The sequence below is a fragment of the Tursiops truncatus genome, chromosome 15 (genome assembly GCF_011762595.2).
Source record: "Tursiops truncatus isolate mTurTru1 chromosome 15, mTurTru1.mat.Y, whole genome shotgun sequence".
In the NCBI taxonomy this organism is placed as follows: domain Eukaryota; kingdom Metazoa; phylum Chordata; class Mammalia; order Artiodactyla; family Delphinidae; genus Tursiops; species Tursiops truncatus.
In genome coordinates, this window is record NC_047048.1 from 36,441,761 (window position 1) to 36,464,709 (window position 22,949).

Genomic DNA, 22,949 nt, shown 5'->3' on the forward strand with positions numbered 1-22,949 from the left:
TGAGCGGATGAGGGACGATGAGTCAGCATCTAGGGGGCAGAGTGGTGCTCTGCAGCAAACACCGCTTTCCTTAAAGAGACGCACGAATACCTGCCCAGGAAATGCTCCTATGCAGCTTTCCTTGGCAACTGGACTGGTACAGGGAGGAGAAAGAGGCCACTGCAAGGGAAACCGTGAGCGGCCAGTCAGCAGAAGGAGAGACTACGCACAGGTCGAGCAGAGAGCACAGGCACCACTAGTCCTGCACAGACCCAGAGCCTGGAGAGAGAGAGGGGAGGGCCAGCGATCGGCTGGAGGGGCGGGTGTGGCACACACGGGTCCCAGCTCTCCAAGCTGCTTGAGCGAACATCTGGCGGGAGTGCATCCCTCCTTCTCGTGAGTAGAGGTCCTCAGCCTCTAAGTGTCATCTGGCCACAGGGAAGGCCAGGGGTTGAAGGACAGCATGGGCCCAGCTGGGCAGGGCCATGAGAGCGCAGGCAGGCGCAGGCAGGCTCAGGTATGCTCGGCGCATCCAAACCCAAACCCAAACCCAAACCCAAACCCAAGCAGAAGTGTGGCAGCCTCCTGGAACCCTTGGCACCAGGCACCCAGAGGAGGTGCAGAACCAAGGCCTCGCTTGGCCCTGCCCGTGTCCACCCCATGAGTAGGGCCAGCTGAGCAGGGCCTTGAGCCCACCGATTCATGGTACCGCGCCTCCAAAGAAGAAGGTCGCCCCTGCAGGAGCAGTCCCCGCTCTCTGGAAATGGGCATCCCCCCACGGCCAGCCTTCTCCCAATGCCTGAGGCTGGCAGCACCAAGGCTCAGGACCCCACCCCAGGCGCATCTGCCATCAGACAGGGCACACCAGGTGGGCGAGAGGCCAGCGCTCACCTGTGTTAGAGCGTGGGGGTGGGGGGGGCTTGGCTGAGCCGGCCGCCGGCACCGACAGCGACTTGTAGAGGGCCGTGTCGCGACGCTCCTTGAAGCGCTCGGCGGCCATCAGGGCATTGGACAGCTCCTGCAGGGGCGTGTTGTTGATGTCCGAGGAGAAGGGACTGAGTGGGTTCTCCAGGCTCATCAGCCAGCTGGTGTTCCCTGCAGAGGGGCAGCCAGCACCCCACAGGGCTCAGGGCTCGGGCCCAGCGCATCCGAACAGCCATCCCCTCCCGGACCTCCCCAGGCAGCCCCAGCCACGCTGGCCTTTAGGGAGCATGACTCGTGCTCCACCAGGGAGTAATGGTGGGGGGACCAGGCAAGGCACGCCCCTGGCCTTGCCCTGACGCTCCCACCCCCAGTCCCCCTGCCCCGGCCCTGAGGTCAGGGCAGCCACCAGTGGTCACTAGCCTCAGTGACAAGCACGAGGGGCCCTTAGCTCACAGCACCTGCTGCCCCAGGGCAGTTCCCACACTCAGGACAGGCTCAGCCAGGCTCAGGGCCAGAGGGCGAGCAGCCAAGGCAACTCAGCGCAGCAGACTCCTCCCCAAAGGGGGGTTCTGGGTGGGGCTCAGAGAGGCTTCTGGGCTCTGTCCACTCTCCCCTCCAGGCCCAGAGGACCACGCTTGGACTTGACCTTCCTCACTGAGCAGCCTCACATCCCAGCATCTCATCTGACCTCAGTCCACCTCCTCCCAGCCCACCTGGTTTCCTGCCTCCCCCACGGCCATGCCCTCACAGGAACCGGGAGGACTGGGCTAACACACACGAGGAGCCTCTCCCTGCCCCGACCCCCACGGCCCCACAGCCCAGCACGCAAGGCCTCCATGGGGCCAGCACCCCATCCCTCTCCTCACCACTCGGTCACCACTGGCCCCACACTGCACCTGAGATTCCTCCCAGGCTCTGGGCCTTGGCTGAAATGGCCCTGTCGTGGACTGAGTTGTGTCCCCCCAAATTCACGTGTTGGAGCCCTAACCTCTGGGACCTCAGAAAACGACTGCATTTGGAAACAGGCTCTTTAAAGCGGTGATTAAGGTAAAATAAGATCGCACAGATGGACCCTAATCCATTCTGACTGATATCCTTAAAACAAGATTAAGACACAGAGGGACAACCGCGTGAGGATGCAGTGAGGAGACGGCCATCTAAAAGCCAAGAAGAGAGGATAGGAGAAACAAGCCTTGCCGACAACCTAACCTTGCACTTCCAGGCTCCAGGGCTGGGAGGAAATAAATTCTGTTGTTTAAGCTGTCCAGTCTGTGGTGCTTCGTTATGGCAGCCTGAGCAGACCAGGACAGACCTTCTCCTCACTTAGCCATGGGACCTCCCCTCACTGTTCCTCTCTGGGGACTCGGCTCAAAAGTCACCTCCAAATTGCTCCCGTGGCCCAGTCTGCCTGCCACTGGCTTCTGTGTGTCCAGAGTCTTTATGTAACTGTCCCACACTACGGGTTGACAGCGGCCCAGGACAGCTGAGCGCAGGTCCACCCCTGGGGTACCTGTGGGTCTCCGGACCAAGATCTCTGCCCAGCCCTGGGTCAGCAGGGGGACGTAAGCCGCCAGGTTTGTCTTCTCCTTCTGTGCCGGTAGCTGGGTGCTGGCTGAGGCTTTCTCGGGCTTGCTGGCTGGAGCAGTCTGTGAGCCCGGGGAAGCAGGGCTGCCAGGAAAGTGGGAGGCTGGAGCATCCAAGGCACCAACTCGAAGGCCATGGCCCCCTGAGGAGGAGAGCAGGAGGGCTGGTGACCACCACCACCCAGTGGAAAAGCCACTGGCAAGGCCTGGCTGCTCCACCTGGGGCCTGGGCTGGCCAAGCCCTGAGCTAGTGCCCAGAGGCAGCTCAGCCATCCCCAGGCATGGCCCTCTTCCAGTGTCAGTGTCGGCCTTGGCGGACCCAGGGCAGCAGGAAGGGCCCCCATCACCTGTCCCATAGTCAGACCATGGCTCATTTCAGCTACAGTAGAGTAAAAAGCTCAAGGGGTGAGCTGGGCTGAGGGCCAGGACTGCTGAGGGCTCATAAGAAACACTGACCACGAGAACAGGCCTCCAGCGGCAAGTAGGCCTCGTGCCACAGCTGCACAGGAGGTCATGTCCCCCCACACCCCAACCCCGTGACAAGGGCTCACGGACAGCACTCTTAGTTATTCAAAAATTGGAGCAGGCCTAAATAAAGCCAGCCACCTTGATCCTCAGCTCCCAGGACCTTCCTGAGCACAGGGACTCGCAGAGGCACCCAGGAGGGAGGCAGGGTGGGCAGAGGCAGAGGCTCACCAGACATGGAGCGGACCCGGTCCCGGGCTCCACGGCACACCTGTTGCCCAACCTGGGACTCCAGCTTGGCTGGTGCCTCCTTTGTCTGTCTCACGTGCACACTGGGGTCAGAGCTGAGGACAGAAGGGTCACCACAGAGCGTAACCAAGGTATTCCAGGGGCTCCAGGCCAGCACGACACTGTCTCATGCAGGCCTGGGCTCAGGACAGCCACCATCAAGGTCAGGCAGGCAGGGGCAGAAAGGTGGTCACCTCAACTCTGGGCCCCCCTGCAGCTCTCCTGAGTCCAGGCCCAGCAGAGACCGGGTCCCAGTCCCCACGCTCGTCGTCACAGTGACAAGCTTGTTCCCAACCAGCCAGGTTTTCGTCCTGCCACCTGCCAGGAGGAACTCTCCCACGGGGGACCTGAAAGCATAGGAATGTTGGTCAATACCTCACCCGCAAGAAGAAGTCCCACGTGCCACTCCTGCTGCCCCTTTGACCAAGTGCAGTCATAGAAGAAAAGCTAGGCCCTGCCCTCCTGCCCTGCCCCAGTCCTGGAGCCCGACTCGCACCTCTTGGGGACCGCCGTGAAGTTGGAGAACACGTATCTGGCCATCATGTCCAGACACGTCTCTGTGAGCTCCAGGTGGAGAGTTTTCAAGTTGTCGTCAGCCTGGGCCATTGAGTTCTCATCTGCAGACCCCAAGCTGGCGCTCGTGAGAGATGTCTGGATCCTGCTGGAGGGAGGAGTCACGGCGAGGTCAGGGTGCCAGGTGGGGGCTGAGCCATCTACCACCGGGGCCAAAGCTCAAGGCATGCAGGTGCTGAGAGGGCTGCACTCAGAAAGACCCGCCAGGGCGTGTGGCCAGTCGAGCCACAGCTTGGCAAACCGAGTGGACACATCATCCCAGGGGGTGGGCAGACAGGGGCTCATGGGAGAGACCCAGGCCCGCTCATCGGAGCAGAGGCTTAGGAGATGGGGAGAGACAGGCTGTCCCCTCACCGAAGCACAGAAGAGTCAGGTGATGGCTTTGTGGCAGAACAGTGTAGTCATGCAGAGACACGGAGACCACAGGACACACAGACAAAGATTGCATTCTGCCCACAGGGCCACCTCCCATGGAGGACAGGAAGGGTCTGGGCTTTGTGTGAGGCTCTTCACCCACACACTTGGGCCGCCCCGGCCCTGCCCCAGTGACCAGGAGGAGGGGCTTGTGCAGGTTTCACTGATACAAATTTCATACTCCCTTTGCCGAGTTTTGCTCATGATAAAGAATTTGTTGGAAAAGAGCTAAAAGGAGAGCCTCACTGACCACTCCCCAACCCCAGCTCCCCACCAAGTCAAACCCCACTTGGTGGAAGCCAGCCTGAGGCTGGAGCCCCAGTCAGGCGTCAGCAAGCGGGTGGGTCTCCGAGCTGTGGGACACTGAGGCCTGAAGGAGCTTCCAGGTGAGGAGACAGTGCAGCCTGGCCTGTTGGCACGAAGCAATAACCCTCCCCCCGCCAGAGCCCACACCTGCACCCGGACACAGCAGGGAGAAGTGATGAGACTGCACCCCTGGAGAGGCCAGGCCTCCCCTGCCCAGCCTCTCGCAGGCTGGCCCCCAGCCCACTGACCTACACAAAAGCCCCCATTCCCTCTCAGCTACAGCAGAAAACAGACCTTTCCTAGAAAAAAAGCTTAAGAAGAAAGTCCACTGAAGAGAATATAAAAGAAAAGCCGAACCCTGGAGAGTGTGTCCCCACCTGACCTGCATGGGCGCTGCTTTCATTTGCAAAGGCCCCTGACCACCAGGGAGAGGCCTGTGGGCGCTGCCACTGGACACCCTCTATCTCACAGTGGTCACCCTGCTTTAGGCTCCCAGGCCGGCCTCTGAGTATGCTGTGCAGCCAGCCCGCACCCATACGAGCCTTGGTGACAGAATGCAACCTTTCCACCCCTCTCCACCAGGCTCCCCGGGCCCAAGGGCAGGGCTTGGCAGGACGGGCCCCTGCGGCCTGAGGGCTGCCACTTGGGCTCTCCTCCAGCTCTGGCCAGGGAGGGCGTGGGCAGGAGATGAGGTCATGCAAGCAGCCCCATGCACCGCCACCCGGGTGCTCCCGCCTGGCAGCGCCACTTCACGGGCCAAGCTCCAGGGTCTGAGCCCCCCACCCAACAAAGCCCACTACCTGCGGACCACATGTTCAGACACACTGATGCTGCGGCACCGGAAGGCATCGGCTGCAGAGCTCTCCTTGAATTCTTTCACGGGTGGAGAGTTATTCAAGCCTTGTTTGGGGGGTCTGGCTATCCTCAAACTACCAGGTGAGGAAGGAAGGCCCAAGCCCCAGAGAGCCCAGCTCCCGGGAGGGGAAAACAAGCCATTGGAGGGATGAGGAGGAAAGGTCACAGGCCACAGGGTCAGGATGGAGAGCCCACGGGTGAGATGAACAAAAAACCATGCCAGAGGCCAGTTAGCAGGGGGAAGAAACAGAAAACAAAAATGCATGAAAATACATCTTGTAAACATGACAGAAAAAGTAAGGTTTCACGCATGATACCAAAACAAAGAACATTAGTGCAAACTAAATGTGTGTGGACCGCATCGCACGGCAGATTCCAGGCTGTGCTGACCAGGCGTCCCGCCCACCCGCTCGGGACCAGGTGCTGAGGCCCCGAAGGTCATAGCTCAAAAAGAGGTCAGTTCTTAGCTCAAGGCTCTGGCCCCCAGCCACCAGGACCTTGAGAGAACAGCTTCTGACTTAGGTCACACTGACGTGGTCATTCTGGAAAATGCCGTATTCCCACCTAGGGAGAGCCAAAAAAGCTTGGACAGGAAGGTGGGGGACAGGAAGGGGGGCAGCCGTTCAAATGAAATGCAAACGAAACCACAAGGCCTAGCACGGCTCTTCTCAGATTTGGCGAAAGCGGCTGTGATGAAGAAGAGCATGACCCCATTAGCAATGGGCTGGGCGAGAGCTCGGGGGACAAGCCACCCTGGCCCGAGGCTGGGCATCTGTGGACCCTGGATCCTCCCATCCAGGCCAGGTGTTTGGCTTCTCAGGAGTCAGCTGCCCTGATGCAACCCTGGGCTTATTCAGCGGAGTCAGTCCCAAAACCTGACGCCCTAGAACTAGCACCTCAATCTCCAACTCAGCAAATCTGTACTCGCCCGTCACCCAGGCAGGATTGGCCACGACCCAGCATGCAGGCTCCACAACACCGCAGGCCACAGCAACCGGCTTGCTGAGGAGCAGCGCTGGCCTCTCCAGCCACGTGTGGGGCGTTTGCAGCCTTCTCAGGCCCCGCCCTGCTTCACAACCCCAGGGCACCTTGGAGCCCAGCGTGGTCTGCGCAGGGCGTGCCCTCAGCCCCAGCCCGTACGCACCATGCCGGCCACAGGCCACAGCTTGCGGGCCTGCCCTGCCCCACTGACACCAGGCCCGCCCACACAGGCCCCGCACCTCTTGGGCCTCTCGTTGAGACTGGTGCTCCGTGCTCTAAAGCTGTCCTTTTCGGGGGTGTCATCAAAAGACAGGAGAACGTTGGAGCGCAGACCCTGGCAGAGTGGAGCAGACCTGAGCCGCAGGCCAGAAGGTACTGGCCCTCCAGGCACCCACAGGCTTCTTCCCTCCACACCTGCCAGCCCAGGTACACTGTGAGCCTGGGATGAGCTACAGGCCCAGGACAAGGGTGGCAGAATTGTGTCCCAGTGGCGCCCCACCTCTCTCTCCCCTGCCCGTCACCCTGATCCAGCCATGGTGAGCCAGCGGCAAAGCAGGTCCCGGCCCTAACAAAGGACGCGGCCTCCGCTGGCTTACCTTAGTGATATAAGGAACAAAATCTTTCCGGAAGGGCAGGCGGCACCTAATGAACCACATGGCTATGACGTGATGGGCCAGGCACACAATGTACTGATTGAACCTGCGACAAGAAGAAAAGAGAAGTGCTGGAGGTCCAGCGTGGCACCCGAGGGAAATGAGCCAGGAGCTGGGGGTGCAGATCAGAGGTGCTATGGCCACAGGGAGCCTATGTGGCTTTCTACTCCGAGAGGCCTGGCCTCCAGCAAGCAGAGGCCTCCAGCTGGCCTGGGCCACAACCAGGAGGGGTAGGGTCTCATAGGGATACACGGCAGCACTTACTTGGAGGGGTTGGTATACGGCAGGGAGATAGCAAACACACTGGCGTACTGCTCTGCTGCAAAGTTCCTGTAGAGCTGAGGTAGCCTGGCCAGAGCTGCAACACCAAGAGACAGCCAGTGAGGGAGCCCAGATGGGCCTGGCAAAGATGGGCCCACGGCCACAGCAGGGCAGGTGTTGCTAGAGTCCTGTGCTCTGTGTCTAAAAAGCCAGTGCAGCTACTCCGACCCAAGAAGGCAGCAAAGCAGTGAAGGTCACAACCCACCCAAACAGGACCTTCCCCTGCCCCTGGGCCTCGGCTCTCTACTCCAAGGGCTGGCAAACTATGGTCCCCAGGCTCAATCCAGCCAGTGGCCTCACTTTATGACCTGTGAGCTAAGAATGGTTTCTACCTTTTCAAAAAGTTGTAAGCAAAAAGAACAGGCAGCCAAGGCATATCACACATGGCCCTTTACAGAAACAAAGCCCTGCCCTGCTCCTGTTGTCCACACGACTGAGGGCCAGACATGCATGAGGTACTGGGAAGGGGCGAGTGGGGCACCCCAAGCTCCTGGACGTCACAACCTGAGGGGTGAGTAGAGCCTCTCCAAGTTGTAGTGTGTGCTGAGGGGGGACAGAGAGGAGGCTCTAAGAGCCAGGCCGAGTAGGGACCAAGGTCAGGCAACAGGAGGCTCTGTGCCATTTAAACTGACACTGAGGGGAGGAAAGAAGCCAGCCACTCGAAGGCCAAGAAGGAAAGCGTTCAAAGCACAGGGGCAGAAGGTACAAAGGCCCTGAGGCAGCAAAGGGTGGCCCACGGAGCACAACGTGCCTACAGGCAGCCAAGGTGAGGTCTGAGAAGGCAGCACAAGTTACTTCAGGCAAGGCACAGCCCCAAACTCAAGGTCCACCTCACTCACACACACCCAGATACACACGTGCGAAGCCACAGATGCTTACTCGACAGGAACTCGAGGAGTGGAATGGCCATGCTGGCCGTGGCTGAGATGTGCGTGAGCTTCACGACCAGGACAGGCAGCGCCTTGATGATGATGTCAGGCATCTCCACGCTGCAGATGGCCAGGGCCACCACGCACTGGCTGGCGCAGCGGTAGATGAGGCCTTGCTCCAGGCAGTACACCATCTCCCGCTGTGGGACAACATGGATGCCTCAGACCAGGCCCACCACAGGCTGGCCCTCTGTGCCCCGTCCCTGCCCATAGAGAGCCATTCTGGTGAGCCAGGGCCTGGTCTCCCCTCTCCCACTCCAGAATGTTCTATAGAGGAGAAGACCAAGACTCAGAAAGGCCAAGTGCCTTATCCCAGGTCTCAGGCACCTAAGCGGCAGAGCCACCAGCAGCTGACCCCACCTGAGCCAAGGGGACAGCAAAGCTGGTCTGGTCAAGGTCTTCCTGACACCTCCCCACACCCCCACAAAGGTGGGGTCCCAGGTCCCCAGCCCACCCTGGAGCCAGGACATGCTAGGCTCATCACCCCCTTGGTTCTGGAATCCCCAACTGATTGGCCTTTTGGCAAGGGGAGGATCTGCCTAACACAGCAAGGCCGCCGGGCCCACACCAACCCTGGACAGAGTCCCCCATGAAGATGGCTCAGCTGTGCCCAGCAGGAGACAAGTGCCATCTCAGGCCACAGCCTCGGGCAAACCACCTGGTAGCTTAAGGCCCTGTGGATGATTGTGATTTCCTGCAGCCAGCCCCACCCCTCAGAAACACTTTGGGCCTTGAGGGTTCTCGGGGAACCCCAGTGAGAACCAGGCCAGGCCACACAGAAGGAGCTGGAGCTCACACTCACCCCAGGAGTTGGGGTGGGCAGTGAGGTGGGGGATGGCAAGTCGAGTGTGAGTTTCCAACAGCACTTTGATCAAGAGCAATGGGCTCACCACCCAAACAGGACTGAGTCTGAGTTTAGGCCTCTCGCCTTGCTGTGGCCTTGAGTGGGCTACCTGAGCTCCCTAAGACTTCTGTTCCCTGATTGATGAGGGCAGAGTAACAAAATTATCAGGAATTTAAAGAGAAAGTAAAGGTGATGGCTCATTGCAGGCCTCCCACCCAGCAGTGCAGAATTAAGAAAACAGGCATTACTGCGTGTGCTTTTTGCACCTCATGACAGAGTTGGAGGTAGGCGGAGGGGGGCCCTCTGCCCGGCTGCTATGCCTCTCAAAACAGGCTCGGCGCCGCCAAGCGTCTCAGCACCTATCCTAACACTGTAGCAAGGACAAGCCAGGCAAAGCTCCTTAGAAAGAAAATAGCACTGCATATGTGTGGAGGGGGGATATTCAAGCATTTCATTAAGCCCACTCCTCCCTGAGACAACTCAGGAGCACCAGTGAGTTCAAACGTCCGCGGTTCCAGGCTGGGCCAGCTGGCAGGGGTGCACTGGCCACATAGGGAAGCAGAGCCAGATGCCCTCGCCCTGGCCCAATAGCCACCCGTTAGGAGGAAAACGCTGGGCCCCTTTGGCTGAAGCAAGCATCCTGGGGACCAGGCTTTCAAAGCTCAACCAACCCGCTCCCATCTGGTACCTGTCTGGTTTTGTCCAAGTAGTTATGATAAGAAATTAACGCTGTCAGCACGGGAACCACAGCGAGATGCAGGTCGGTTCTGGAGAACCCTTCTGGGGTGCTTCGGAGCCGCTCGAGGGTCTTGGGACCTGAAAGCTAACAGCCAAGGGCCAGATGTGAAGCCCTGCCCGGCAGCTGGGTCAAGCTGGGTGGCCAGGGGGCACGGGGTGGCCCCTGAGAATGTAGGCCCAGTGGGAGAAGGGGTCAAAGCCCGAGGACCTTCCTACTTCCTGTTCTAGCCAGCAGCCTGCCTTCTCAGAGAAGTGGGAGGCTGCCCACTGATCCGCCAGGGAGACAGACCCCAGGGAGGAGGAGAGGGGAAGGAGTTAAGACCCTGCTCAGTCCTGCACACTCGAGCCCTTCACTGAGGCCCCCAATCCTCTGCCCGAGAGTTGGGATGGGAGGACAGGCTCCCAGAGGCACCATCTGCACTCCAGCCGGGGTCCGAGCCTCTGAGGGAAACAAGTTTGCCTCCCAGGCCTCAGTCTTTCAGAGCTGAGGAACTATGCTGTGGCCCCACCCACCACATAGGCCGCGGACCCGCTGTGCACGACGCAGGAAAGGCCCGAAGCGGAAGGCGCACCATGGAGCAGAGGGCGGCAGATAGCTGGTCAACACTACACGGGGAGGTGAAGATGAGGACCTTGTAGCGCAGAGACTCGGGCAGCTTGCTGAGCACCAGCTTCAGCACCTTCCAGTCAGTCTCCTGCAGGAACAGGGAAGACGGGGTCTCAGGGTTGGAAGCTTGATCTGGACAGCAGCGAGGCCTCAGACCTGCTCTCCTGTTCTCCACACAAGCCTGGGCCCTCAGTCCCTGCAGCTCGGGGAGCAGACGCTACTCAGAAAAAAGTCAGCCCTGGACGGCGGCCGCTGCCTCCAAACGCCAGGCAGGGCAGGAGGCCCAGTGCAGCACCACCCCTCTCCTCTCAGCAGGACCTGGAACTTCTGCACACCGGCCCCATCTTCCCCACCTTCCCAACGGTGATCCGAGGACGGCCTACCAAGGGCACTGGACCCAAGGGGCTCTGACGATGCCCGCCCAGAGCACAATGAAGATGGATCTGGAAAGAAGCTACTGTACTAGCTTAAAGAGAAGCAAGTATTCCTCAACGATCCATGAGCCCACATACCTGCCACAGGACCAAAGTTGACCCAGAACCACAGCATCGAGGACAGGGTTGTGGCCTGCACGGACCTTCCCTGGTGAGCCCTCCCAACCTCCACTGGGGTGACCACTGCCCATAAACTACACCAATGGCCAGGAGTCCTAAAAGCCTTTCCCCAGATCCCAACTGTGACACGGAGACCTTGAGACGCTCACAGGAAATCTCCGACAAACACCTTTAATGCCAAACCCCGGTACCCCCGGGGAACCTGCTACCGCCTCTCCATCCAGCTCTGCTTCCCCACCCGTGGCCCCCAGGAGTGCCCCCCAGCCTATTCCGGGCTGCCCAGCCCCGCCTGCGGCACACTGCTGACCAACCCTCCTCCCTCGTTGCCCCATTGGGGAACAGGCCCAAGCTCCTCCACCTCCCGCCACAGGGAATTTACCTCCCCTACTTCCAGGCTTTGCTTACTCCTGCCGCTGGAATCTTCCCCCTCTTTCAAGACTGCCCTCACCTGCCCCTCCCCATGCCCCCAACCAGATGTGACGGCACCCCCCGCTTCAGTCCCGCACAGCCTGTTGGTGCCTCCTCCCAAGGCACACCCCATCCTACAATCCAGTTATTTGTCAATACACCTCACTCTTGTACCAAAACCACCACCTGGAGGAAGGAACGTCTCCTCGGCTCCGCACCCAGCTTCTGGTGATGCACCACACACAGCAGGCGCTCAACACATGGCTACGGAACCGCTGTGAGGCCTCGAGGCAGACAACCAAGAAACAGGCAGTGAACCTCCCAAGGTTGCCAATGCGGGAGAAGAACAGTGGCCCCCGGGCAGCACCAGTCACTGCTTGGTCTGACCTAATGCAGCCGGAGGGTCTGACCATCTCACCTGCTTCAAACACTGCAGCAGGACACGGAAGAGCAAGGAGTAGGGCAGCGAGCCGAGCCGCACGGCGGGGCCTGCAGGTGCCGGGCCAGGGGGCCCAGTGGGAGGTGACAAGGGGCCACCAGCCTTCTTCTCAGAGCCCCTCTCCAGCTCCCTGTGGAAGCAAGTGGGAGAAGCACTGAGGCCAGAGCTCCCGCTCCACAAGGCTAAGGACTGATGCAGGCCCCAAGCCCCAACCCAGGGCTGTGCTCAGGATGCCTCTGGGACCTTCCCTCAGACACAGGACCACCCCAGGGCGGAGGGCAGCGAGCTCCCCACCCCCCACCCGCCCCAGGACCCAGGACCGTACATGTAGTCGCAGACGCAGTAGGGGCTGAACCTCACAAGCCCGTCCTTGCTGGGCAGGCCCAAGCGGTGCAGCGAGTCGGCCCGCAGCTGCAGGAGGAAGTCGAAAGCCTGCGGAGAGCAGGAGGCATGGTCCAACAGAGAGAAAGCCGCCACCTGGCCATGCAGACCAGCGCAGCTCTCGGGAAAGGCTGCCGCGCTAACAGCAACCACGCCCTGACTTCATTGCAGACGGTGGTGCTGGCGGAGAGGCGCGGGCACTCATGGCCTCCTCCCTCAGAGCCCATGGAGGCTATGACATTCCCACAAAAGCTGGGCGACATGGCAGCCTCTCACACCCGGGGAAACAGCGGGAGTGGACATACTGCACCTGCCCAGGCATCATCGCACGGCCCCGGTAGAGACAGCAGAGCTCTGCTCAGGACACTGTCACTTCCCCCAGCTATTGGTGGGTCATTTAACTGGAATCCCCAAATGACAGGGGGCTGCCCCATTGGGCAGACGCTCTGAAAGGGAGCGGGGCTTCCATCCCAGTGCCCTCTGCTCATCCTGGTGCCAGCTCCCATGGTGGGAGCTCATACCAGTATGCCCTGCCCTGCACCCCTGCTGCCAGTCACTAACAGACTCCGCAGCACCAGGGGTCTGGGGCTCCAGAGCAATTCCCTTTCTCTGCCCCCATCTCAGGCTGCCATGTGACTGAGAGGCATGCAGACCACAGGCAAAGGAAAAAGCAGCAGGTCCTGGGGAGGACGCAGCCACAGCTGGTGCTAAGGAAGGAACAGTCTGCTGAAGACCCCTCCCGGGCCCCCTGCCACCTCTCCAGTCTGCAGCCACTGCATTCACCAGGCCGGATGCAGCTGCTGGGTGCCCCAGGGAACATACCTGCAGCCGGATGCTGCTGGCAATGGGCAGGGTGTAGGTGTGCTTGTAGTGGAGCTGGATATGGCTGACAAGCGTTTCATACACACGTGTGGCGTGGCTGGCAGGCAGGGTGTACAGCTTGGTCTGCAGAGAGAGCGCGCTGGTCACTGCAAGGGCAGGAGGCCAAACTGCAGCCGGGGAGTCAGCACCTTGATGCCCGGGGGGAGAGGCCAGGCAAGCACTTTGGAGGTAACTGGCCGTACCCACCATTCTTTAAAATGTACAAACACTTCAAGCCACCAACTCTGCTTCAGGGCTTCATCCCACGGGTACGCCCACATGCGCCCACCCTTGGTGAAGGCAAAAAACCAGAAACAGCCACATATCTGTGTTATCAACAGGGAATTGGTTAATGAATCAGAGAAACCTGCCCAATGGCACACAACACAGCAACGCATGACAGGATCCATGTGCACCGACAGAGCACCTTCTCAACGCCACGAGGCAAAGCGGGAGAAACCAGGGGCAGAGCAAGGTGGGAGGTGTGCTTCGTGAGGGGTTATAAAGGGGATAATTCCCCTAGCTGCTGGGGCTGTTATTAACCCCACAGTGAGCCCGTCTCCCCCACCTCTGCAAGGTCAAGAGCACCTCCCTGACAAGCCAGGCTACGGGAGGCCAGGTGTGAGAGTTCGCAGTGCTGCCAGCAACCTGGTTCTGGGGGCAGGGGTTATGGGGTGGTGCTGGGGCAGGAGGGACCCAAGGGACCCAGCTACAGCCAAGGGTCCCCTTTGTGGTACTCTGAGCCTTGGAGGAGAGCAGTGCTTCAAAAACGTATCACTGATGTTCTTTTATTTACTTATTTATTTTGAATTTCATTTATTTTTTTATTGATATTCTTTTTAAAGAAAAAAATGATTAACAGAGTGGTGTCTCTCTGGTTCAAAAACAATATAGGGACTTCCCTGGTGGTCCAGTGGTAAATGCAGGGCACGCGCGTTCAATCCCTGCTCGGGAAACTAAGATCCCACATGCTGTGGGGCAGCTAAGCCCATGGGCCACAACAACTGAGCTCGTGCGCCTCAACCAGAGAGTCTGTGTGCCGCAAACTACAGAGCCCACGCACTCTGGAACCCACACGCCGCAACTAGAGAGAAGCATGCGCGCCGCAACAAAGAGCTGACGCAGCCCCCCAAAATAAAATAATTAATTTTAAAAAAACAACATAAAAGCATTATCCCTGCCTTCCACAAAAAACAAAACACACACACAAGGGAGCGGGGAGGGAGTTGGACACCACGCTTGACAAAGCACAAGCATCTCAGGAAGGACACCCATGGAGTTGGGCAGCCACTGCTCTGCCTGCCCATTTTGGTGGGAAGAAAGGAGGGAACAGAACTTTTTGCTATGTTTATGCTGTTCGTGTGTTTTAACTAGACATATATATTACTTTTTAATTACAAAAAATGAAAACAGGCTGGCCCAGGACTTTGCTCACGTAGGAAACAGCTCAATTCTGCGGCCCCGGGTTACCAGGGCTCGATTTCCAAGTGAGGGCAACAGACCATCTCTTTTTCATTCTCCGTATAGGCTTCTGGGTTCATCCAGGCCACAGGGCTCCCCACAACCCCTCAAGTCAGGACACAGGGAGCACGGGGCTGCTATGGACAAGACACCAAGGAGGTGCCGTCCACTTTTTATCAAATTTTAAACTTCCACACCAGATAATAAAAGTCCATCACGTATAAACATGACGGAAACTGTTCTACCATCAACATTTTACGAAGTAGTTTATGAACCAATTGATTCAAATATTACATTTTACACAATACTGATACTGGCAGGTGACCTTAAGTATAGATAACACCACAATGCTTTGCAAGTCAGTGATCGAGGGCGGTAGCCAGTGGAAGAGCCTGATCGCTGCCCTGCTGGGGACGTAAAGGGACAAGTCCACAGCTCCATCAAGCCTCAAGAGCCAGGCGGTGCCCAGGAGCGTGTGAGGACAGCCACCACGCAGGAGAGTGAGCACGACGTGGCAAGAATGATTGGGAACAGAGAATGTGTGCAAATTGTCTGACTGATGAAGGACTTGTATCCAGGGTATGGAAAGAACCCTTACAACTCGAGAAAGACAAATAACCCAGTTTAAAAATGGGTAAAGAGGGCTTCCCTGGTGGCGCAGTGGTTGAGAGTCCGCCTGCCGATGCAGGGGACACAGGTTTGTGCCCCAGTCCAGGAAGATCCCACATGCCGCGGAGCGGCTGGGCCCGTGACCCATGGCCGCTGAGCCTGCGCATCCGGAGCCTGTGCTCCGCAACGGGAGAGGCCACAACAGTGAGAGGCCCGCGTACCGCAAAAAAAAAAAAAAAAAAAATGGGCAAAGGATCTGAACAGACATTTCACCAAAGAGGATACACAAACAACCCGTCAGCACATGGAAAGATGCTCAACATCATTAGGAAAACGCGAATCAAAACCACAGTAAGATTTCACTTCATACCCATTAGGATGGTGATAATCAAAAAAACAGAAAATAAGGAGTGTGAGTGAGGATGTGGAGAGAATGGAAGCCTCATCCACTGATGCTGGGAATGTAAAATGGAGCAGGCCCTGTGGAAAACAGCCTGGCTGTTCCTCAAACGATTAAGCAGAGTTACCGGCTGACTCAGCAATTCCACTCCTAGGTGGATCCCCTAGGGAAATGAAACACATGTCCACATAGAAACTTGTGAGTGTTCACTGTAGCACGATTCACAACAGCCAAAAAGTGGAAGTGACCCAAGTGTCCATCAACTGATGAATAGATAAGCAAAATATAGTCTATCCGTACAATAAACTATTACCCATCCATATAAAGAAATGAAGTACCGACACACGCTACAACATGGATGAACCTTGAAGACATTATGCTCAATGCAAGATGCCAGACACATGAGGTCACATATTGTGTGATTCCATGTCTATGAAATGCCCAAAATAAGCAAATTCACAGAGACAGAAAGTGAATTAGTGATTGCCAAGGGCTGGAGGTGCTGAGGGGAGAATAAGGAGTGACCGCTAATGGGTATGGAGCTGCTTTGGGGTAAATGTCTCTAATGATGGCTGCACAACTCTATGAATACAACAAAGACCACGGAATCATACACTCTGAACGGATGAACTGTATGATATATAAGCTACATCTCAAAAAAGCTATTAAAAAAAGACCAAACAACCGTGGGGACAGAACGGACACCAGCCCTTCCCACCTCATTGGCTGTGGAGAGACGTGAGGTGGTGGTTCTGGCCCTGGCTTGGGAGTGTTTCTCACAGACTGGCTCTGGCTGGGCCTTGTCCACGCTTCCCTGACCTGGTCAGGGCTCTGACCTGGTCCCCCCACTGTAACGAGGAGTTGGGATCACACTCGGACTGCCCTCTGAGACCCCAGGGAGTGCCCAGGTCTCCTCGGGGATGGGTCGCTAAAGAGCAGCACTCCAATGAAATGCAGAGGCCCACCTGAAGGATGACCAGGAGTCCCAGGACTGCAGTCTTCACATCCTCCAAGGAGGCCGAGTACACCACCACATCCCTTTCCTCCAGCTCAGGGGGTGGAGACAGGGAGCGGGCAATCACCTACAGAGAGAAGATCTCTATTTAAATTCCCAACTCTGGGCTCCCTGAGGCAGCAACCATCAGATCTGATATTTTCTACCCAAAAATACTTTCTCCTTTATTTCTCAAGAGGAAAGATGCACTCCCCTCATCCAAGGCATGGTTCAGAAACTGCAATGCATTTTGAAATTAAAAGGATGCTGGCTGTGCAGAAGGACAATGTGCCCAAACCCCACCCCCAGCCAGTCTCCCCCGAAGCCACAGAGCCATGTCCCAGGACCCCTGGGCAGCACGGCAGCAGGACAGCGCCAAGCAGCAGCAGGCCCGGCCAGACCTCCCAACACCGCCCCATCTCTGTTAGGAGGGAACCCCATCTCGGAGAGACCCAGGCAGTCTCCCTGCAGAGAACGGAGACAGCGGGTCCAAAGAACATTGCTGTCCGCTGGGCTCTGCCACAGAGAGGGGTCCCAATGGCAGCCCAGGCGCCCCAAGCCCCAGGCTCGAGTGGCTCTCACTTTCTCAATGATGTCCAGCAGGCTATTAAAGTGGTGGGTGTGGCAGCCTTCAGCCAGATCTACCAGCAACTGGGTGGCCAGCTTTCGGACTTGGTGGTCTTTATCCTCCGGGACGTGGGAGAGCTGTGAGATGACCACTGAGTTGATCAGCTCCTCCTGCACCAAGCACAAGAGAAGCCAGGTGAGCCACTGGCCACACGGCCAAAACTCACCTAACACGTCGTTAAAGACTTGGGACAACAGCAGCGGGGTGTGCGAGCGCCTGAGAGGCCCAGGCCTCTTCCAGGGCACTCTGTGCGTCCCCTTGGCTCAGGAGAATGATGACGACTACACGTTGGCCCAGCCGGGGCATGGCCCACAGGCTCAGACTCAGACGTGATGCAGCAGTGAATGTCCCTGCTCCCTCTCTGTCATTCAACATCACAATTAAGAAGGATCCCATGTGGAGGGCTCTCTGCCCTGGGGATAGAGAGACCTCATCCCCGACATCACAGAGCCCACTATAACGGGGCAGCAGGACGAGCGCTTTCACAGAAGCAGGTACAAAGCGCTACAGGAGCAGAGAGCAGGACGAGAGCGACCCCAACACGAGGGACTCAAGAACCCAGAGGGCTTCCTAAAAGAGGCAGCACTGAGCTGGACTCTGAAAAAGAATGAATTCCAAGGGACAGAGATGCAGGGAAAGGGAAGGCTGAGAGGGCAGGAGGGGTGGGCAGGTCCTAGGGATACCAGGCATTCCAGTGAGGCCTCGGTGAGGAAGGTGCTGGGAAACGAGGGGAGATGTAGAGCCTGAGCACACCTCCCAGAGAAGAGAGCCCAGTGGGCAGAGGCCGCTGCCGATTCTGAAAGAAGGACAGGCCCTGGCTGCAAACCTAGTGAAGGATGGACTGGAGGGGAAGAAATGCAGTAGAGAGGTTGGTAGGGGCTGCCACCACCCTGGCATCTGGTGATCAGCCCAGAGCCCGGAGGATGAGTGTGATTATAAAAATAAAAAGAAAATGTCCCCATGCAAGACTGTTTTCCTGAGGGCAGGGACTATGCCATCCTGGCCACTCAGCCACAGGCCTGGCAGAAGGCACCAAGGAAGGGAGGGAGGGAGGGATGAACGAGGAAACAAAGCCTGCCACAGAGAGGCGCTGGCAGACCCCAGGTCCCAGGCCAACCCCAGGAGGCATGTAGTGCCCTGAAAGGGCCACGCGCTGCCTCTCGGGTGAGCATCACCCCGCATGGCTTGTGGAGGCCGCCCTCGCACCTGCTGCCCCAGGGCTCCCGCGCCAGCATGGATACACACCTCATAGAACTGCCTGTTGATGAGCAGCACGAAGGACAGGACGTCTAGCACCTTGATACGCACAGCACTGCGCAATTCGTTTCTGGGGGGAGGAGCACACCTGTTGGGGCTGGGCGGGTGCACCAGCCACCGGCCTCACCCTCCCCCAGCCCGAGTAGCCCAACCTCCAATGGCTTCCCTGGGGACCCAGCCCCCAGACCCACCCACCTCCGTGTCAGGCAAGACTGACTCCAGATCCTCCCCGCGTGGGGCCCAGCTCGGCAACATCCAGACCAAGAATGGGGTAAAGGGGCAGAGAACCTGGCCCTCAGAGATGGCCTCTTTCTAGATGACCACTCCACAGGAGGGAGTAAGCACAGAGGCCTCAGAGAACTCTGTCCTCTGGAAGACAAACCCTTTCCTGCTCAGTGAGAACTGTCACTTTCAAGAATCGGAGAGGAAAGTGCTAACTCTCAGTGTCCTGCCTGCAGTGCAGACACAGGGTCAGGTGGGCCTCCAGAGGCTGCCTACCTGAAAAATCTCTCCATCAGTAACTGCAGGTTGTGAATCCAGCCATCCTTTGCTGGATGGATTGACTGAGCCCTGTAGGTTATTAAGTTTAAGAGGGAGGACTCCTGTCAAAGGAAGAAAGACCTGGAGTGAATGAGCCGCTCTGCCCTTCCAGAGATTTTTTGATAAATACGGCCCCATGCTGCTGGCCCAAGAGACCAGCCACTCCGAGGCCCAGGTAGGGAGCCCACACGATAAAGGCCCTGCTGGCAGCAGTGAAGATTCATTTAAAACCCACATAACGGACTTCCCTGGTGGCACAGTGGTTAAGAATCCGCTTGCCAATGCAGGGGACATGGGTTCAAGCCCTGGTCCAGGAAGATCCCACATGCCGTGGAGCAACTAAACCCGTGTGCCACAACTACCGAGCCTGTGCTCTAGAGCCTGCACACCACAACTACTGAGCCCACTTGCTGCAACTACTGAAGCCCACCTAGAGCCCACGCTCTGGAACAAGAGAAGCCACCGCAGTGAGAAGCCTGCGCGCCACGACGAAGAGCAGCCCCCGCTTGCCGAAACTAGAGAAAGCCTGCGTGCAGCAACGAAGACCCAACACAGCCAAAATAAAGAAATAAAAGATAAAACCCACATAAAAGCCTTGCATCAGGCTGAGCCCTTCTGGCACCAGGACTGCCTGCCTTTCGGAGAGCAGACATGCTGAGCATGAAGCCAACTGGCCCCTCCCTCCGCACAGGTAGGAGGAAACGGATGCTTAGGCTGTGATGTGCTCTCACAGACCCACACGCATTCAGCCTCCTGACGGCACGGCAGACTTCTCTGCTGGAGCACAAATCCCAGGGGAGCAGAAGCCTGCCAAGGTTTTTACTTCAAACTCACGGAAAACTTGCCTCCAGACCCACACAGCCAGACCTCCGGGAGCTGAGCAGCCCCTCCTCTCCCCCAGCAGCCTGACCTAAACCACCCGCTTGCCCAAGCACCAAAGGCCCACTGTGCTGGAGAGAGAGGTGGTCTTACAGGCCTCTGGTCTGCACATCTCTCAATGAGCTCAAAGTATCTCTCCTGCGAGCCATGGAACTCATTTTGATCACACAGCTCTTCCACCGTGGTCAGCAGGTCGTGGACGATAGCTTTGAGTTCTGGGCTGTCCAGGCTCTGCAACACGAAGGCACGGTTACACAGGAGGGATCTCAGCTCCCTTCAAGGACTCGGCATTGGAGTCCTCAGCTCAAATGAGCTGAATCCAGACACCCTCTCAGGTCCTCCCACTGGACAGGGGGCACGAGTGCTATTCCTGCCCATTGGGGAACGGTGGGGCCCAAGGGGTCCTGGCTGTGCCCACATGGCGGGCCTCCACTACTAGTGTGTTCACACCTCCCTCAGGCTCTCGCATCTTCTGGAGGCCCCAGGGGTGTGGCCTCCCAGACCATCACTCCAAGATGAAGCACTGCCTGACCAGCTGGTCGTGACAATGATCTGGCCCAGCAGCCACCCCTGAGGGACAAGAACCCAGGCCCTGCTGAGTTCCGGTCCTTCCTCCCACGGGCCTGGCCATCCGCCTAAAGCCCGCCCCAGTGCCCCAGACCCGAGCCCATGCTATATGGGGCCTCATCTCATCTGCAGCCCCTGCACCATCACGTCCTCCTTCCTGCCACAGTCAAAGCCCTCCTCCAAAGTTCCACCAACTGCGGGCAGCATTCGAGACACTTTGGGAACTGTCTTCAGGGTCCACTTGCAGGCCATGGAGGCCACCTGGCATGTTACTCTGTCGATCTTGATCAACACTACCCCCCACCCCCCTTACTCACCTATTACATAGTCCTGCTTCAACTGATAGAGGGGATTTGGGAAAAACAGCCGTCTTCAGTGGACGGTGAGTTGCCACCCAAGAGCCATCAGAGAACACGGCCCAGCAAGCTCTGAGGGAGGGCCCTGGAGGGGCGGGGAGAGGCCCCCATGGGTCCACGCCCCCCAGGAAGGGGCCCTCTGGCCAACGGGTCGGCCGTCTCGGTTCTCCCTGTGCCCACCTCACCTGGAGCTGCTGAAGCAGGCGTTCAACAATGTTCAGCAGGATGTCCCATGTCACAGCCTGGAGCTCCCTCCGGTACTTCTTGATAAGTCTGGTTATGGAGAGCACGATCTCATAGGACACCACCTCGTTCGGACAGGTCATGGCCTGGAACACGGCCCGGGGGGCACGCAGCATCAGCCCCTTTGCGCTCACGCACAGGAAGCCCCAGCACGTCGCCCTTGGAACCTAGCATGAGATGCCTCGCTCCCACGCACATCTCGTGGGCCACAAAAGTAGTATCTCAGGAACCCAGAAGTGTGTTTTCTATACTGGCTCCAAAGGGCCTGACGTAGCCAGACCATTCATTTCAAATTCTGGGTCCCTGGCTTCCTGGCCTAGAAGAACCTGAAAGCTACCCTGATGCAAGCAACGTGCAAAGAACATGGCCTCCACTGCCCAGGAGACAGGGTGTGGCCAGAAGGACCCCATTAGGGGCAGCTGGGACATGACACAGCTCATCTGCTTGTCAGGTAAGATGAGGATGGTGTGATTGCCCCAGCTCACCAGGGTGCCATGACAGCTACATGAAAACATGCAAAGTGCTCCGAACTCCACCAGGCACGGTGGAAACACAAGCTATTAACTCTGGCCTCATTCTAGACCAAGAGCAAGTTTGCCACTTGACCAAGGAAACTGTCGAAAGCAAGTATGTCACTATCCCCAGGGGGAATCCTGAGCAGTCCTGATGCTAATTTGTAGAAAATGAAATTCACAAAATATAATATTTGCTTGAGGATAAAACCTTCAAAGGCCCTACATCGCAACCCCACTTGCAAAGCAAATGACTGCACACGTTCCCCCCGTGCCCACCCCCCACCTCCTGCCCCTGCAGCAGACTCCCCGTCTTGACAGGCCTGTCCCCACTGGGTGGGGCTGAGGTGAGCTTTCCCGCCCTCACCAGCTCACTGCGGTACAGAAGCCAAGTTACCTCATAAAATGACGGCAACACAGATGTTGGGGAGTTCTTGAGAGAGTAGAGCCGGTGGGCTCCCCAGAGAGCCATGCCAACAAAGAACACAGCTCCTCTCAGCAGTGGGGCATCTTCCATGTAGGCTCTGAAAGCGTTCCCCGGGAAGACAGGATATAAGCAGGGCCCAGCCCAGCATCTACCCAGGCTCCTGGCAGCCTCCCTGGAGGTCCCTACACTTATGAGGCAGAAGCAAAGCTGGGGAAGTAGGCTGGGCAGGGGACTCAGGGGCCAGCAGCAACCGTGTGATTCATTCACGCATTCGCTCAACAGCCCTCAGCATCATGGTGCTGACAGCCTAGGAGACACAGGTGTGAACCAAAGGATCACGTAAATAAACACCAAGGTTCCAACTCAGATTACAGCTAAGAAGGAAAGCCATGGGATACGAGAGCAGACCTGCTCAGGGTGATCAGGGAATCTAACCGCAACACTACAATGTCAAGGACACACAGGGAAACTCAACCCAGGTGGAAGGACATTTCAGCAAGATGAAAGTTATGTGCAAAGGTCCTGGGTGGGTGGCAGAAGGGCAACAAGGCGGGAACGAGAAGCTCACAGGCTGAGCAGGGCTGGACCATCCAGGCCTTGCCATTTGGTTTTTATCCTGAGAGCACTAGGAGCCACTGTGGCTTCAAGCAAAAAGTGACACAGTCAGATCTGTGCTGGAAAAACTATGTGTGGCTGCTGTGTGGAGGAATGGACTTCAGGAGGCCAAGAGTGAGTGCAGGAGAGCAGTGAGGAGGTGAGAGCTGAGGGGGTGGGGGGGCCTGGGAGTGGACAGACGACCATCTCAGGGGCAGAAGCAACACCACCTGAGACGGTCTGGCTGTGGGAGGTGAGGCAGGGCCTCGTGACAAGTGGGTGGTGAGGCAGCCCCACTGGAGGAGGTCCGCCTGTGGGAGGGAGGTCGAGAGCTCAGTTTTGCATGTTCTGACTTTACTGGCAGGAGGAGGGGAGGACA

The 22,949-nt window shown here is 57.9% G+C and overlaps 1 protein-coding gene across 18 annotated transcripts in view; it reads right to left on the reverse strand.

Moving 5' to 3' along the window:
- TSC2 (TSC complex subunit 2) overlaps positions 1–22,949 on the reverse strand; it is a 37,327-nt gene that overhangs the window by 6,975 nt on the left and 7,403 nt on the right. For 10 of the 18 annotated variants that reach the window (XR_012326145.1, XR_012326146.1, XM_033839631.2 and 7 more), the window contains 23 exons: positions 21,947–22,073; positions 20,980–21,123; positions 19,965–20,102; positions 18,951–19,054; positions 18,441–18,522; positions 17,150–17,305; positions 16,539–16,655; positions 13,065–13,187; positions 12,187–12,293; positions 11,841–11,991; positions 10,426–10,548; positions 9,804–9,938; positions 8,222–8,411; positions 7,286–7,379; positions 6,965–7,067; positions 6,608–6,702; positions 5,333–5,461; positions 3,736–3,900; positions 3,434–3,586; positions 3,183–3,295; positions 2,414–2,629; positions 871–1,074; positions 91–159 (listed from right to left, as the gene is read on the reverse strand). Coding sequence is in view for 16 of the 18 variants with exons in the window: in XM_033839631.2 (XP_033695522.1) it covers positions 91–159; positions 871–1,074; positions 2,414–2,629; positions 3,183–3,295; positions 3,434–3,586; positions 3,736–3,900; positions 5,333–5,461; positions 6,608–6,702; positions 6,965–7,067; positions 7,286–7,379; positions 8,222–8,411; positions 9,804–9,938; positions 10,426–10,548; positions 11,841–11,991; positions 12,187–12,293; positions 13,065–13,187; positions 16,539–16,655; positions 17,150–17,305; positions 18,441–18,522; positions 18,951–19,054; positions 19,965–20,102; positions 20,980–21,123; positions 21,947–22,073 (3,038 nt within the window). In the remaining 2 variants the exon portion in view is untranslated. Of the gene's footprint in view, positions 1–90; positions 160–870; positions 1,075–2,413; positions 2,630–3,182; positions 3,296–3,433; positions 3,587–3,735; positions 3,901–5,332; positions 5,462–6,607; positions 6,703–6,964; positions 7,068–7,285; positions 7,380–8,221; positions 8,412–9,803; positions 9,939–10,425; positions 10,549–11,840; positions 11,992–12,186; positions 12,294–13,064; positions 13,188–16,538; positions 16,656–17,149; positions 17,306–18,440; positions 18,523–18,950; positions 19,055–19,964; positions 20,103–20,979; positions 21,124–21,946; positions 22,077–22,949 lie in introns of those variants that run through there. The other 8 variants (XM_033839629.2, XM_033839642.2, XM_033839633.2 and 5 more) reach the window with 8 other exon arrangements.